The sequence below is a fragment of the Hesperophylax consimilis genome, chromosome 13, assembly GCF_061612785.1.
Source record: "Hesperophylax consimilis isolate HC1 chromosome 13, BYU_Hcon_1.0, whole genome shotgun sequence".
NCBI classification, from domain to species: domain Eukaryota; kingdom Metazoa; phylum Arthropoda; class Insecta; order Trichoptera; family Limnephilidae; genus Hesperophylax; species Hesperophylax consimilis.
Window position 1 is genome coordinate 18,127,647 of NC_142848.1, and position 17,158 is coordinate 18,144,804.

The following is a 17,158-nucleotide window of genomic DNA, read 5'->3' on the forward strand; positions in this document are numbered from 1 at the left end:
GGAAGATTAAAAGTTTATTTTTCTATGTATGAATAAATATAATATGAAAAATAAGTTATTAAATTATTAGCTTCAAAATCTAAAACCGCTTACTTCGAAACGGTTCCAACTGGTTACAACGCCGATATGACATATACAAATGTTTGGTAGCAAAGTCGCCAGGCGTGACGTCAATGCACAGAAGACCGTGTAGAACGAGCAAGCTCGATAAAAGTCGTATACGATATTAACAAATCGATTATTGAAACACGAAGGCGATGCACTACGTCGTGTAATATTTTTAATCGAGCCACTATCAATAACACACTTTACCTAGATGGCGATAAGGCTTAAATTCCCGCTTCACACCATCGACCTGTTTTAATTTATGCAAGAAAAAAACATAGCCAAAGAGTGCCTTTTATTTTATTTTGTGGATGTTCAGGCACAAATATTTAAATGTTTTTTGATCATTTTATACATAACTTTATTTGCCACGTTATACAATAAAACCATAACCGAAAATGGGTTCATAAGAAAGAGATTTTGAATTTTCAAGCAGTTTTAATAGGACTATACATTATTTTTTTCTGGGCTTATAAAAAGACTTATCTAAAAAATACTCGATTATTTCAAAGGCCAGGATGTATTATACTCGAAGTATTTAATTGAAGTATTTGAAACATTTCTAGGCGACCAAATTTTCAAACCAAAAACACGTGATTTTAAATTACTACGTAGTCCATCGCCTTGGGATAGTTGGATAGAACACATTCTAAGTTTTACACAAAGTTGAGATATTCAAATTTTCGCTTGCCTTTTGGTTGGATTTTGCTTAGTGCTTTGATTAAAATTTTGCTATGGATATTATTACAAAGGATATGTACCTAAAATAATCTTGTTAATATCAATTAATTGGTAAATTAAATATTCAACTTTATAAGACAATGTCGTATCTAACTTGGTAATTAAAAAGATGTGAATTAAAAAGACATTTACTATATTTATCCCATACTACCTCAGCTGAATTTTGTGTTCAAATAAAAAAACACCTTATTGTTAACTATAATTCATATTCCGCGACTTGCACTCGAATGTACCCTGGTAAAACTATTTTGCATTTTTTCGGTTTTGTGAAGGTTGTTTTATTTTTCAAGTATTTAAAATGCTCTTTTTCCCACTGTTTTAATACAGTGCAAATGTGAATTGTGTAAATGGTATTTTTATTTTTAAGCACAATTTATTTGTAGTGCAATTCGATATCGTTACAAATGATTATAAGTGTGCGGATGCTTTATAATTTATATGCAACTTTATTTAATTTGATATATTTTTAGCGAAATATTAAAAAATAGTGATTTTATTTTATAATTATTATATTTTAAAATAAATAAAACATTGTGCATTTATTTAACTTTTTTATTTCAATATTTACCTACTCATATAGATAAAATCATCTAGATGATAAATATACAGCTTGGAATCATTTTAGTTTCGAAATTATAACTTTTCCCCATTAAAAATACACTCATAAAATGTAATCTACATTATTAAAACAAAAAACTAGCATAAATGCTTTTAATTATGGCACTTCATAAATGACCGTATAATTTGCAATAAAAGACAATAATTTTTTTTTTGTCAAGCTGGCTTGTTCTAGAGCAAGGCTGCCCAACCTTTTTAACAGTTGGGCCAAATTGACGTTTTAAAAATCACTGGCGGGCCACTGAATACTTACAGTTCCTATTTCCATGGGGGTAGGTTGTTAGAGAATTTCTATAAAACATAATTCCCCACAAAAAAAAATTCAAAATGAGTGCTCCCCACAAAATATTTTAAATCCATGGGCGGGGGGGTTGTTACGGAACTTCGCTGAGAAAAATATTCCGCACACAATTCCATGGGAGGGGGGGGGGGTGGCTACAAGATTCCATTTCGGACGCAAAAAATATTATATCAAAAACCGGTGTATTTTTGCTTAAAAAGTAAGTTCAAGAGGTTAGATTTTTTCGTCGCTGATTCTCGTTCTGAGTAGCCTAAATAGCGATAAATCGCCTTCGTTGGCAACACTGATGACCGCGCACAAGCTGCATTGTTTGTTTTACCGTGGGCAAGCGACACTTTTTCAAATTGGCGGGTTTTTTGAAAATGGTTCACGCGGGCCACTTATAATTCGTTCGCGGGCCACAATGTGGCCCGCGGGTCTGGGGTTGGGCAGCCTTGTTTTAGATGATCTACTGTGCAGACTGTCCGACACCTAGACATATATATGAGTATATACCTATACCTACTAACTACTTTGCTACTTATTTTTGTCATGATATGAGGCGGCGCGTTCCGGTACCAAGAGTCGTACCATCATTCATGTGCTACGCTGAGAGCTTGGAAACGAATCTGGGGAGCCGTATCGGAGGAGCCGTATCGGGGGAAGCGGTTCGGGGGAGACGTATCGACCTACCGAAAGTATCAATGATTCTTGTCCTTTGCAAACGTTGAACCATTCAGTTCCGTCTATAGTAGTAATAATTACAGTTTACATGATAACAAAACCATCGGTAAGTGACTTTCAAAACATGATTTTTTTTTTAGTTCAAAATTTTAAAATTTTTAGTTGCATATACGTCGATTTACAATACTTAAATCTGAAAAAGTCTTTCATGTGCTTTCAAAAACAAAATTTTATTTTGAAATACGTTCAAAAACAGCGAATTTATTATTGTAGTAAGTAATGGGAAAATGTTTCCGCGGAATCTGTATTCTGACGTTGATACATCGCTTTATTCATATTATTCTGTTATTCTGGCTCTCGGCCGCTCGGCGGCTTTTATCAAACAAACGTTAAAATTATAATACCAATAAAGCATACATCGAATGTCATCAGGTTTGCAAATTTTTAAACTCAGTTTCTTAATATTGTGTTTTATGGAGATACAATATTTTTACTCGAAGCCATTGATTGACCTGTAAAAGGCATGAGTGGCTTAAACATATATATAATCCAGGAACTTTTTATGTAGGTACGTAAAATTCTCTTGTATCTGAGACGTTAATACTTATTATTAGACTTTCAGTTTTGCCCGTACCAATAGTAATAAAATTATTATATTTAGACTGCTGATAAATTCACCACCTCGCTCCAGAAAGTCGCACATAAAAAGGAAAGGTCTAAATAATTTTAACGTTCAATAGGAAAATCATTATAATTTTAAAGCCGAATTTGGCATTCGTGACGTGTGACTGTTTGGATTTTGTGTGATAATTTCATTGAATGTACATAAAAATGCTTTTTAAATACTTCGTTGTATTCGTTATAATGAGTTATTTTAATACGTTTGAGGTCTGTGTATATTTTTTTAATCAAAATTGTTAAGAATGGACAAAATGAATAAGTTTATCCCATGTTTCTCCGTATTTCTTTGACAGTCTTGAAAGTCTTTGAGTTCTCCGAGGAAGTCATTGTGTGTTTGGAAATATCTCGTGGTTCCTGAACATGGCTCCCCAGGAAGGTTTCTGAACCATCCACATCGGTGTAGTTGCCGGGATCGTTTTGGTTCGGACAGTCTATGAGCGATGTAAGTTTCAGCAGTAAAATTAATACAACTAAGTAACTAACCATCGTTAACACATCGTTTCCCGGAGGCTTAGATTAGAAGATGAAAACGTCACATAATTATTTTATTTTTTATTTATTTATTTAACGCCCAGAGGGCTTTTACATGGTTGGTAGTATAATTTTAATTTGACAAATACTTTCAAAAATAAAAAATAAGAATAAAATTACATTTGATAAAAGCTATGCAACAAGTCATACAAACACAAGAAACAAAAACAGAAAATTACAGCTATTTGTTGGTTTACATGATGTGTTTAGGAGTATTGTTGAAATAAATGTTTTAAATGATCCACAAAACTTGCCAAGTTGGTATTGAATATGTCAACATCACCCAAGTAATGATTTCCCATGGTGTGAAGTCGTTGTATCGGAGAGTGGGCAATGTAGTTACGCTTATGTGTGCTGCTGTAGAATATTATATTTTGTCGTGTTGTTACTGTGGGTGTATGTATGTTTATAAGTTGCAGGAGTTCACAACAGTCGAATTTAGAGTTAAGTATTTTGAATAAGAACGTTAAATCGTTTATTTTACGTCTATCTTCTAATGTATGTATTTTTAGAGTATTTAGTAAGAAATTGTATTTTAAGTCTTCGACAGGGATATTTAATTTAAAATTTATAAAACGTAGAAATTTTTTTTGTATTCGCTCAATGTTGTTAATGTGAATTTTATAAGATGGAGACTATTTGCTTCATCTACACTCATGCATCATTTAACACATACATAGGTACCTACTCTTCTGTGAAATATAAACACACAAGTGTAATTGAATCAATGTCCTCGAAACCTACAATATTATCGCTTTCGTGCAAATTATGACTTTGGAATATGGAATAAGTTTAATATTTTTTTATGAGGAATGAACAAAGAACAACTCTGGAAATCTCGAATCCGTAATTAGTACCATAACTAGTTAATTACTTCATTTTTTCACGTGATCGCCGAAGAAGCGATTACAAAGATTTAAAAAAATTCTTTTTCTCCATTTTAGCCTGAACACCATTTCAATTTTTTATAATTTTTTTAAAATATGGGGAAAATAAATAATATAAAAATATAAATTAACCTTCCACTTCTATATCTTTTCAAACGATTAACGAAAAACATCCCACAAGAGTGAAAGACAAATACATTAATAAAAGTGACACGATTGGTGGATTCATAAGTTTTCTTTCTCACGTATCAAATTCCCAACTATTTTTGTTTACAATGAATGATGTCACGTAGAAAAACCTAATCCGTTTAGTTTTTCTCGTGTGTTGATATGATTTGAAATAATTCAAGTCTATTTATCATTTTTACTAGCCACCCTTGGGATGGAAAACCACAAAAATATGACAATATAATGGTGTAAATTTACAAATTGATATATTATTGTATCAACAAGTTAACAAAAAATAAGAAAAGGCGGGAACAAGATTTTAAAGACAATGTTATTGATCAAGGCTATGACGTGAATCTGATAAAAATGTAGAGCTTTCCCGACTTCACCCTATTCTATGTTTTTAAAAACTTATTGAAAACAAAAAATTTATTCTAAAGGTGTGTGTTTTTTTAAAGATATTTCATAGCCCTAGAGTGGAAATGACTTTGCTTGCGTCGCGTCGGTCTAGAAACTCCAAACAGAACCGCTTGAGCATTGATTTCTTTTCGATCTGCTGTTGGTGGCCAACAAAGGCTTTAATAAGGCTGAGCTCACTGTATACTTCTCTCATATCACAGAGGAATATAACAGTAAAACAGATGGGTTCATTCGATAAACAGAATTTATGAAAATATTCTATGCTTTGTGGAATGAAAATAACACATGTTCTTGCCAATGTTCTGAATTTTCCAATCCAATTTATAAAACGCGGAAAACGGAATATTTTCGTTTAGTTGTTATTTCGTTGTCAGATGAAGTAAACGAAAATTTTATGCTTTAAATTAGATTAATTCTTACAGCTAATCGCCATATTATTCGATTCATAATTATTTAAATATTTTTAAGACAATACGAATTAGAAAAACACAGCGAAGATAAAAAAGAGAAAAGTATATTTTCTAAACCTTAAAGGTAGGTTGTTTCACGAATATATTCGTGCTAGACGGTTTGGCTCGATCGAACATGTTGACTTGGAAGCACAATCACGTCGTTGCGTCCACACGCTCGAGCAGCTTGACCCAAGACGCTCTGTCTTATTGTAAATTTCTGTCGAACATCAAGCAGGGTACTTAGCCTATTGTTCGATTATTCATTTTATTTTGTCAATAATAACAAGTAAAGCTGTAATAATTGCCTAGCGAAAAAACATCACAGACAACATTACAAAGTACGGCCCATTGTGCCTCACTTGGGTCGATTAACATTTTGATAGGTCTATCACGCCATTGCTATATTCTCTCAGAGAAATAGACGATAATGAAGGCGCCCTTTCTGCATAAATCATCGGTTCTATCGGGGAACCCACATTTCGACCTTGGTGTGAACCCTTTTGACGTCATAGACTTTGGACAAAATTCACGAGAAAATAATATAGAGAGGACTATTGGAAATAGTTTAACAAGAATAATTACTGCTTTTTTAATGTTAAATGTTATTCTAGAGTTTTGTGAAAAGCTGACCCCGCATCCAAAAAATAGGTTGTTAATTTTTTCTTATATAATGAATCGAAACCACAACACAATCTCTGAATTCATTAGTTAATTATAATTCAAAACTCCCTTACATTTTTTAAAATTTCAAATAAGGAATTGTACAATTTGTCCAAAGCTTGTTTTCAAAGCAAGAAAGAGTCTGGATAAATAATTCCGAGGATAAACTATACTGATTTGAGATTAAACTGATATTCATTTTTCTTCAACTTTCGACTCCTAGGCCCCAGACAAGCCAATAGCTTCTTTCAGACAGTACACATAAAGCACATCGCACATTCCCAATTAGAAAAATAATAATTGATAGTATTGCTGTTTTCCGCCACACGGAGAAAACTGATTATGGCTGATGTATTGAAATCCTTTTGAAAAAGTGATAGCAATCTTCTGCAATCTGGCGAATCCTGATAAAATCATCAAGTTCATTCAGTATATATTGGAACACGTATTCATGTAATTGTGCTTTTCCTGATAAATATAATGAAGAAAATTTTAGTATTTTTATCAATACGTGTTTCTCCGTCCTCTTAACGCATTCACGTTTTACTTACACTTTGTTAGGAAGTCTCTCAAATTATTCGTTAAAGTCCCGCAGTCCTGTTTTTAAACGAAATATTAAATAATTTGACCAGATTATTAATAAATTAGCAATATCAATTTTCTCCGAGCTCCATAAAATATTCGTTTGTTGAACTCTGTTATCGGTTGCATAAAAATCTATTTTGTTAGGAATTACTTCTAGAATGTTTTTAACCTCAGTTGTAATATTTCATTTTTTAACAATTCTCGATTAAAATATGAACACAGAAAATGACACAGATAATACAAAGGTAACGATCGCAATTGGGAGTCAAACCTAGATCGCATAGTCTTACTTGTATTGGAATGTTTTCCGTTTGAGCTATTGCCATCTCACTACATACAGTAATTTTTATCAATCTCATTCTTCCATTTCTAGTTCTGATAAGACTGGAGACTTGAGGATCTCAGTTTGAGTCCCAGTTGCTATCGTTACCTTTTTTTTTATTTTTGTGTCTAAGGACGGGTTGTTTCGGAGAATCTAAACAAATCATCAAATTTCAACGTTCATTTTCAAGTTCTGTGAAAGATTTTTTCAAGTTCTGTTTTTATTTCAGTTTTGTCAAGCAACTAGCCTACAATGATATAAAAACAGAACTTGAATAAATCTTTCACAGGACCCGCAAATGAACGTTGAAATTTGATGAATTGTTCAAATTCTCCGAAACAACCCGTCCTTATTAGTCTGTGTTATATTATATTATTTCGATAGTTGTGGTTGATATTCAAAAATTAATAATCTTTTTTTTATTTTGATGTATTATTTGTCTAATTTATAATATTTGATCATTATTAATGTTGTATGTGTGAATAAAAATTTAATTAAATATCTTTTTTTAGATTCCTCTGGAAACTACATCTACACGGAGGAGCCGCCGATGTACCCTGATCACCAGAGCGAGGGGTTCGACGAGATCGAAGAAAACCTGGTCCACGCGGACCACGGACCCTACTTCGACACTTCCGTCTCGAAGAACGTCACAGCCCTGGTGGGCAAGACGTCCTACCTTAACTGTAAGATTAGGAACCTTGGAAACAAAACAGTAAGTGCACAGGACCTACTATTAAATTTGTAAATAATAAAAATACAACAGTTTTATATCCTGACAATTTTTGTCGTAAAGCAAAACCCCGCGTACCTACGTATTTTTCAACATGAAATACTCGGGTAAAATTAAATGGGTTGATGACAAAATTACACTGACATCATAATGTATGGACGGAATTACACCTACTTAAATTATATCTACTGGAATTACAAAAGTTAAAAAACCTAAAGTAACAGCTGACCGATTTTTTTAAAATGTGAAACTTACATATTTAACACACACACATCCTTAAAACTGATACTATTAAAATATTATATAGGTACTTTGACATCTTTCGAAAATTGTATATTTATCACACAATCGAATGTTTTAAAAGCTTAGCGTTATCAAAAACAGTTGTTTTAAGGCGACACAATACCCTGATAACGGGGATTTGCCCCGACGCTCACATTTTAATTATTTCTGATGAGCTTATTACTAAAATCTTAAATGTTTCTAGAGGGATTCAAAGGGATGCAAGTTATTTATATTTAAGATTAATAAAAACAGGACCTTACAATTAAATATATTATGTAAAACGATAAGTACATTTTATTAATTATAATTATATTTGTAAATGTAAAATGTTGTAAGATAAGCGGCAAGTACCAGATTTTATTTTTCTAGACGATGAATTAGTAACTTCCCGACGACTCCCTTACAAAAGATTAGAGATTTTATTAATGTATTCATAAGAATTAATTAAAATTAAAACACTCGCGAAAATCCAATTTCTGGCCAGATACACGAAAAACGACCGCCAGTACTTCAAAACTCTCTATTGTGCGTAGTATATTTGTGTGCGGGTTGACAAGGAGTTACTACGTATTGATTCAGACGCCGCGAAAGTTCCGGCCTGTAAGGTTGTGTCACCCGGCCCGTCGCTTCGGTCATTTCTTTTACGTATTTTTTTATTTAATCAAACGATTACTTTGAAATCTATTAGTGAAATTTTCTGTTTTTTATAATTTAACTTCTTCCTCAAGTGAGTAAAGGTTTTTTATATAAATAATAAATATAAATATAAATAATAACCAATACAAAAGAATACATTGTTAAATGCGTAAATGTGTAGGCACTTGAGAAAAAAGATGACACTAAAGTATTGTCGTTATGTTATTATATATCATTTCTAGCCCAAGTAGACTTTTTTACTATTAATCTTTTTTTCACGCGACGCGGCTGTCTGTCCGGTTGTCACAACCAGCGGCACAGAATGTTATAGAGTGCCCCTTCACTAGAATCGTTTTCCTAGTTTTATTTATTTACACCCTACTGGGCTTTTACATTAATTTCTAATTATACAGTCATGTTAGTTGTAACAATGGAATATCTAATAAATTATGGTAAAATAAAAGGAGTTTTTTTACTAAGGAGTGGTATTCTCTTATATTTCAATAAAGTGTTTGTGAAGAGTTCGTTTCATTACTAATACTCCAGGGCAATTACCGATTCGCGATCGTAATTATTCCGGTAGTCCCAATTTTTTTATATGTTTTATAAACTGGTCCCCTGATGTAAAATCTGAGTTTCCGACCTTGGCACACCTGTGCTCGCGCCGCCATTTTGAAAAAAACCGGCCGAAATCGCTCCAAAATCTAGTTTTTCCAAAATATCTCATTCCCAATGCAAATTTCGGCTAAATTAGCTAAACAATTAAAGTAGAACATACAATTACTTACTACTTTTTTAAAAACAATTTTCTTCAATCTCTAATAGGTACCGAGGTAGAAAGTCGTAAAGGTGCGTATATTTTTGAAAAAAACAAGTTTTTTGCGCGACTAGCTTTTGTTTTTTGTAAATATCTCGTTTCCAGTACAATTTTGTGAAAAAATTATTGATACTAATTTTGTAGAAAATAAAATTTCATAAAATAAATAGGTATTTAATTTATGTGTTTTAACTCTAATATGTATCCAAGCTCTTATCCACCAAAACCAGTTAAATTACCCAACAACAAATTTTTGAAATTCGAAAGTTTTTTTCCATAAAACAAAAACTCTACATCGAAATTTTTTCTCCATACAGACAATTAGACATATGTCACCTATAAAGTACCTAAAGTCATTCGAATATTAAAAAGAGTCATTAATCTTTTAAGTTTAGATTGTTAGATCATTTGTTGTAGATAGAATTGTGCAATTATCTCCCCAAGTTACTGCACTTACTTAAGTTGAAATGATTTTCAAATTTAAGGTAAAATTGAACCAATTTATAATAAATCTCTTGGCTAATATATACTTACGTTTCAGTTAAATATGGGAAAACAGAAGACAAAAGGAGTTTTATCCCGAACAAAATTACGGCACCAAGGAAAATGTTTAACGGAATGGAGAAGGTACTACTTAAATACACACATAAAAATAGATCTTTGGGATACGTTTTTTACAGAACATAATTGTACAATGTCAGCTTAAATAATTTTATATATGTAGATATATACATATATACGCAGTCGATAAACTTCTGAGCATATTGAATTTGGAATATAAGAAGTAAATTAATTTTGATTTCCGGTGACATATTTTTATTTTTACCGAAATGCATTTTTTACACCAAATAAGCTCAGGAATTGTTGGTGAAAGTTTGTCGGGCATGTCTTAATACATCTCTAAATAATTAGGGAATAGAGACAGTATAAATAATTAACAATATTTCTCATTTTAGGAAAAATTCCGCAAGACTTCATCCAGATAATATTGCAAATAATAAAGAAAATACGAGTATTGTGTTAAACACTATACCGACACTCAACATGGTAATTTTTTCACAATTTCTGTAAATATAAAGTAAATAATATTAATTTTATATGATTAAATAAGCGCTCTAAAAAAATTAACAAAAACTGACATTATTTTTCAGCACGGACCAGAGATGAATGAACCTGAAAAGTTTTCACTATTTGCTGGCTCTAGTTCTTATGACACTAACGTGCATGCCGTTTCCAGCCCCTTATAGCTAGGTCTGACGCAGGCATGACGATTGTTGTCAACTGATATGTTCTTACAACAATAATTGTTGAAGAAAAATAAAATTAAGGAATGAAATTTAAAACACTTTACCTCTGTTTCAATTTTTGGCCTGGTTTTGGTGGATTAGAGCTTGGATACGTATTAGAATTAAAACACATAAATTATATACCTATTTATTTTATGAAATTTTATTTTCTACAAAATTAGTATCAATAATTTTTACACAAAATTGTACTGGAAACGAGATATTTACAAAAAATCAAAGCTAGTCGCGCAAAAAACTTGTTTTTTTCAAAAATATACGCACCTTTACGACTTTCTACCTCGGTACCTATTAGAGATTGAAGAAAATTGGTTTCACAAAAGTTGTAGGTAATTTTATGTTTTACTTTAATTATCTAGCTAATTTAGCCAAAATTTGCATTGAGAATGAGATATTTTGGAAAAACTGGATTTTGGCGCGATTACAGCCGGTTTTTTTTTAAATGGTGGCGCGAGCACAGGTGCGCCATGGTCGGAAATTCAGATTATACATCATGGGATCAGTTTATAAAACATATAAAAAAATTGGGACTACCGGAATAATTACGATCGCAACCCCCTTTTTGGCGCTATGTGTACTGGCCTATAATACGGAATCCCCAAATATATCGACCATTCTCACATTTATAACCCAGATAACATGTAAGTACGTTTATAATCAACAAATCAATACAAAAACCGACCAATATCATATAACAACAAAGGCAAAGGCATATGGCAACAAAGAGAAAAAGAACAGGTATCCGCTAGTAAGCAGGGTGAAAAAAATCAAAGGCAGAATAAAGAACACAGAAAAAATGTGCAATTAATGCTTGCTTCTAGACTCTATCTATATTACAGCAGGCAATTTATACACTTGTATATACCCGTCTATACGTACTTATACGCTCGTGTGTATAATTCCAAAATTTGATTGAAAAGTGAATTAACATAATGTTTCTAATATTGTTTTTATTTAATCACGAAAATACTTAATATATCAATAATCCGATGCCGAAAGGACCGATTTCACCGGAGAAAAATTCTGATTTAAACATATAATTTTATTATGAACGTATTGAAGTCGTAAAAAATTTTCAAATACATATTTCCCATACATATTGTTTTCAATTATATATCCGTAATAGAAATTTTAAACCGTTAAATATTTATGTTATAAACAGAAAGCCTACCTCAAACATTAACGAATTCTTAATGTATCATGAATCTATTTTAAATAACTGTATAGATGATACCCTTATCTTTGGTGATTTCAACATTGACATTCTTCAAAAAAATAATACATCTCTTAAATACATCAACACGCTAGACTCATACAACTGTTTCATATGTAACACATCATATCCTACACGAGTAACAGATACCTCTACTTCTCTAATAGACCATATCATCTCAAACAGACAAAATATTTCCTCAACTACTGCAAATATAGATGCCTACCTAAGTGATCATAACATTTTGATATTAGATTACCAAAACATTTTGAAACATCACACTAATAATAGAATACATTCTTTTTCAAACAACACCAAAACCGATAAAAACATGTTAAAAACATATGTAGAATCCCACAACTTTCCACACGAAACCACCAGTAATGCCAATGAAATCTATAATAATTTTAATGAATACATCAAAACAGCAATAAAATCATCCCAACATAAATCTGAGTTACGCATAGGAGACCAACGGAGGGGTAATACTCCATGGTTTGATGCAAAATTAAATGCACTTATCAAACAGCGCAACAATGCGTTTAAAATCTGGAAAAAAAATCAGCAAAGTGATATATTCACAGCACTGAGAAATAAAACAAGAAATCAAGTTACCAACTATAGAAGATATGCTAAAACCAAATACTACACGACTATATTTAAAGAAAACCTGCGTAATCCGCGACAGACATGGAAAATAATAAATGCAATTCTAACAAATAGCTCGACACCCCAGAAAGATGAAATTGAATGTCTTCTCATTAAGAATGAAGAAATAACATGCCCAACACAGATAGCTTCAACTTTTAACAACTTCTTTATATCAGTTGGGGAAAACTTAGCAGCTACAATTGCATCATATCCAGATGATTCTATCACTATAAACACGGATCAAAAAGCAATCCAGTCCTTATACATGGCCAAAACAAATAAAACAGAAGTTCTCAGTATCATCTCTCAACTAAAGTCTAATGCATCTCCAGGTTTAGATGGAATTACACCAGTGTACCTGAACTTTCGCAAAGATATATTAGCTGACCACCTTGTTTTTCTTATTAATCAATCCCTGAATAGTGGAATCTTCCCAGATCAACTAAAGATAGCAAAAATAATTCCGATTTACAAAGATGATTGCAAAAAAAATCCTTCTAATTACCGTCCTATATCCATCCTCTTTGTCGTCTCTAAAGTTTTTGAAAAGGTTATTAAGCTTAGGCTCACTAAATATCTCCTATCAAACAATTTACTCGCATCCCAACAGTATGGATTCAGAAACCAATCTAACACAACATGTGCTGCCTTCGATTTTGTATACGCCCTCCAAAAGCATATAGACCAGGGTAAGCATGCTGCAGGATTATTTATAGATTTAAAAAAGGCTTTCGATACGGTTGACCATGGGATACTACTAAAGAAGCTAGAACACCTAGGCATAGTAGGCACTCCCCTGAAGTTACTGTGTAGCTACCTCTCTAACCGACACTCTCAGACCTTTGTTGGAAAGGGGACAAGCAGCATGGGAACGATAAAATGTGGCGTGCCTCAGGGCTCCGTACTTGGACCATTACTATTTTTAATATATATAAATGATATTGCTAAATGGGGACTTAAGGGTACAATACAACTCTATGCAGATGATACAGTGATTCTTTATCACAATAATGATTTAAACGAACTTGAAAAGGAAATGGAAAGTGATGTAGCTTGCCTGGCAAACTGGCTGCGATTAAACAAACTTAGCCTAAACATAAAAAAAAACACATTACATACTGTTTGCAAATAAAAAAATGTATGTCTTAATATAAGTCTTGATAATAACCGCCTTGAAAGGGCTGATGTTACAAAATATCTTGGCCTTTTCATTGATTCACAACTCACATGGAATCACCAATTTAAACATGTTCTATCCAAAATTACTCATATAACTGGTGTTTTATATAGACTTCGCGGGTTACTTCCTCCCTCTCTATTAAAATCGATTTACCATGCTATGATTCACTCACATCTAATATATATCGCCGGAATCTGGGGATTTGCTACAAAAAAAATGATTTCAGAAGTCCAAGTCGTCCAAAATAGAGCCCTGCGAAATATTTTCAGTTTACCTTGGGACACACATGTCAAAGACATCTACAGAAACACCCAAATACTTCATTTTAATACCATTCCCACTTTTGAAATAACGAAAACTATATTAAAAGTAATTCAACACTCGGCACATTCCAACACTACACTCTATTACAATTACGACGTACACCAACACAACACAAGAAATCACAACAAACTACATATACCAAAAATCAAATCAACAAAATATGGACTAAGATCCCTGGAATACATAGCTCACACAAAATATAATCAACTACCCAACGAGATCAAATGTGCAAGTCAATGTAAAAAGACCCAAACTAACATGCTCAAACTTCATCTTATTAATGACTATCTGAAATAATAATGTTGTGTATGTCCCATCATATGTCCATTTAATACATACAGCTATATGTTTCATGTAATGCGTATCATTCCCGCAATGAGTTTATTAACTCCTGGGAGTACAATGCTTTATATAATATACTATATTCTGTATTGTATACTTTTAATAAAAAAAATTAAAAAAAAAAAAAAAAAATGACGTAAATAAAGTAAAAGTTTTGTTTACACAGGAAGAGAAGAAACCCGTTATTCTGGAAGGAAGGAGAATAGAAAACATATTTTTTCTTTAACTGTATTAAATAGAATTTCGCAGCACGACTCTTTTTATGATTGTAATTATCTAACTTAGAGATAGTTGAGCGTATACTTCGAGATGACAAGTTCTGGGAAGAAAAAATGCTTATTAAATTAACTAATTTTTAAATGGATTGCATTCTTGTCGAGCTTATCGATCCTGGAGTCACAAGGTCTATGAATGTTCGTGATCCTCCACATATCTTAGATATTGTATGTAAAGAACGTCAATTTGGAAATCGTCGTTTAGATTTCGACGAAATGCTATTTATTGAATAATTATTTTCGTTTTTTATATAAAATTATTTTTACTATTTCTAACTTATATTACAATAAATGATGGCCTTTATACAAAAAAAGTTGCATCTTATGCTTTTTACATTACATAATTATTTGTTTTATGTAACTTTTTGTAAACGATAATAATAAATATTGAAAATGACTGATATTTTATTTATCTTGTCAATATATTCAGATATAATTATGATCAGATATTATGAAAATGATTCGTGATTGAATACCGTATTGCTTTGACATCTGTCAATGAAGAACACGTCGGTTACGAGTCATAAGTTACTGCCTACCGTCTAGCAGTATGGTTACAGAAATCTGATAAGAATCATAAAATCATGAGCTCCTTCTGCAATAGGTAACGTTTCTATCGAAATTTGCCTAAAACATGCACATTCAACTTAATATTACTATTCACATAGTTTGAAAGACGCCCATTATTAAGCATTTCATGTTCAAACCTTACTCATGGGTACCATCTAGTGGATTTCATCGCTGCTCTGACTTCGAACTGTTCGTGGTGTCGGGTGTTCCCCATTGCAACGTACTTCATTCATCTGCACCCCGAAATATTATAATATTTAATTCGAGCGGAGCGCGTGTGAAACTAATTTGCTTCGCCCACTTAAATCGCGTTCACGCCCATAACTGATATTTTTTTAGGATCTTATTTCGTCTTAAGCATACAATTAGAGTAGGTGTAATTTCACGTTGTGTTATTTCGCACGTGTGTAAAGCTAACTTTACCTAACCGAGATTAATTTTTTTTTTTCAAATATAACTTACAAAATTCGCATATATTTAAAGATTCTAAAACCTGAACCTTTTAAAATCACTGTTATTTATTTACATGCGCAATTACAGTAGGTTTACAGTAATCTAGCGGAATTTTACAGTTTTTTTTTAAATGTGAAACTATCATATTTAGCACACACACATTCTTAATCCTAAACATATTAAATAACATTTAATTTAACTTGTGTAATTCTCGAAGGTTTATCTAACCTAACTTTCTTTAATTTAAAAAATATGAAACTTACATATTTAGCACAGATTCAAACATTCTGAAATTTCAGCCTAGTAGAAACAGCCTTTTTATGTATGGAATTACAGTAGGTTTAATTTTCACCTTAAGTTTTCGACCATGTGCAATTCTGTCCATGTTTAATTCTGTCCGTGTGTAATTCTGTTCGTGTGTAATTCTGGCAGTGTATAATATTGGTGCGTGTCATTTACGCACTGATTTAGTTTTTTGGTTTCTGTGCAACATTCGTCATAACATGCTTTCCTTACTAAATTAGATAATATTGAGATGTTTTTCTAATGAGAAAAAGCCAAATTATTCATAACTACATCACTAGCGCAATTTCTGTTTTTTTTTTTGTTTCTATTGAGACAGCACAATTATTCATGACTACAACACTAACCAATGGGCAACAATAACATTTGGCTGTCATCAGTTGTTTTGTTTTGCTCTATCTAAAATTAATTTTTTACCATTCTTTTTTGTTTTCTGGCAAAAAAAAAGTGTAGTGTGTTGTGCCTTGAGGTTTCTTCTCCCTCCTGATCTTCCAGGAGTCACTTTTCGCTGCTGATTTCCAGATATTTATAAACTTTTTTACTTCTGTCATTTTTCATACTATTATTGTAGTTGTTTACTGTTGTGAATAATGGAGGAAGATTTCCCCCCTGGAGCCCCTACAAAGCCCCCAGATCCCTCTCCAGACCCCCCAGACGGGGAAAATGTAGAAATTTCTGACAGTGATTCTGTCATCTTGACTTCTACCAAAAAAAGGAAATTTACTCCTTCTTCCCCAATAAAACTTGACTTGCCTTCGACTTCACTGTCCCCACCAGCACTTTCTCAACTTCCTCCAACAAACTTTTATTCTCCTCATTCCCGTGGCCCATTCATAGCATACGCCCAAAAAACTGAGCAAGGAAAAACCATCCACCCTCTTGAATATGGCAAATTCCTATCAAATAGCAAGAATCTTTCAATCAAATCTGGAGGTGTA

At 32.3% G+C, this 17,158-nt stretch overlaps 1 protein-coding gene across 4 annotated transcripts in view; it reads left to right on the plus strand.

Moving 5' to 3' along the window:
• LOC149418536 (neurotrimin-like) overlaps positions 1-17,158 on the plus strand; it is a 205,770-nt gene that overhangs the window by 81,028 nt on the left and 107,584 nt on the right. For all 4 annotated transcript variants that reach the window (XM_089638555.1, XM_089638558.1, XM_089638556.1 and 1 more), the window contains one exon: positions 7,647-7,849. In XM_089638555.1, the coding sequence (XP_089494681.1) occupies positions 7,647-7,849 (203 nt within the window). The remainder of the gene's footprint in view (positions 1-7,646; positions 7,850-17,158) is intronic.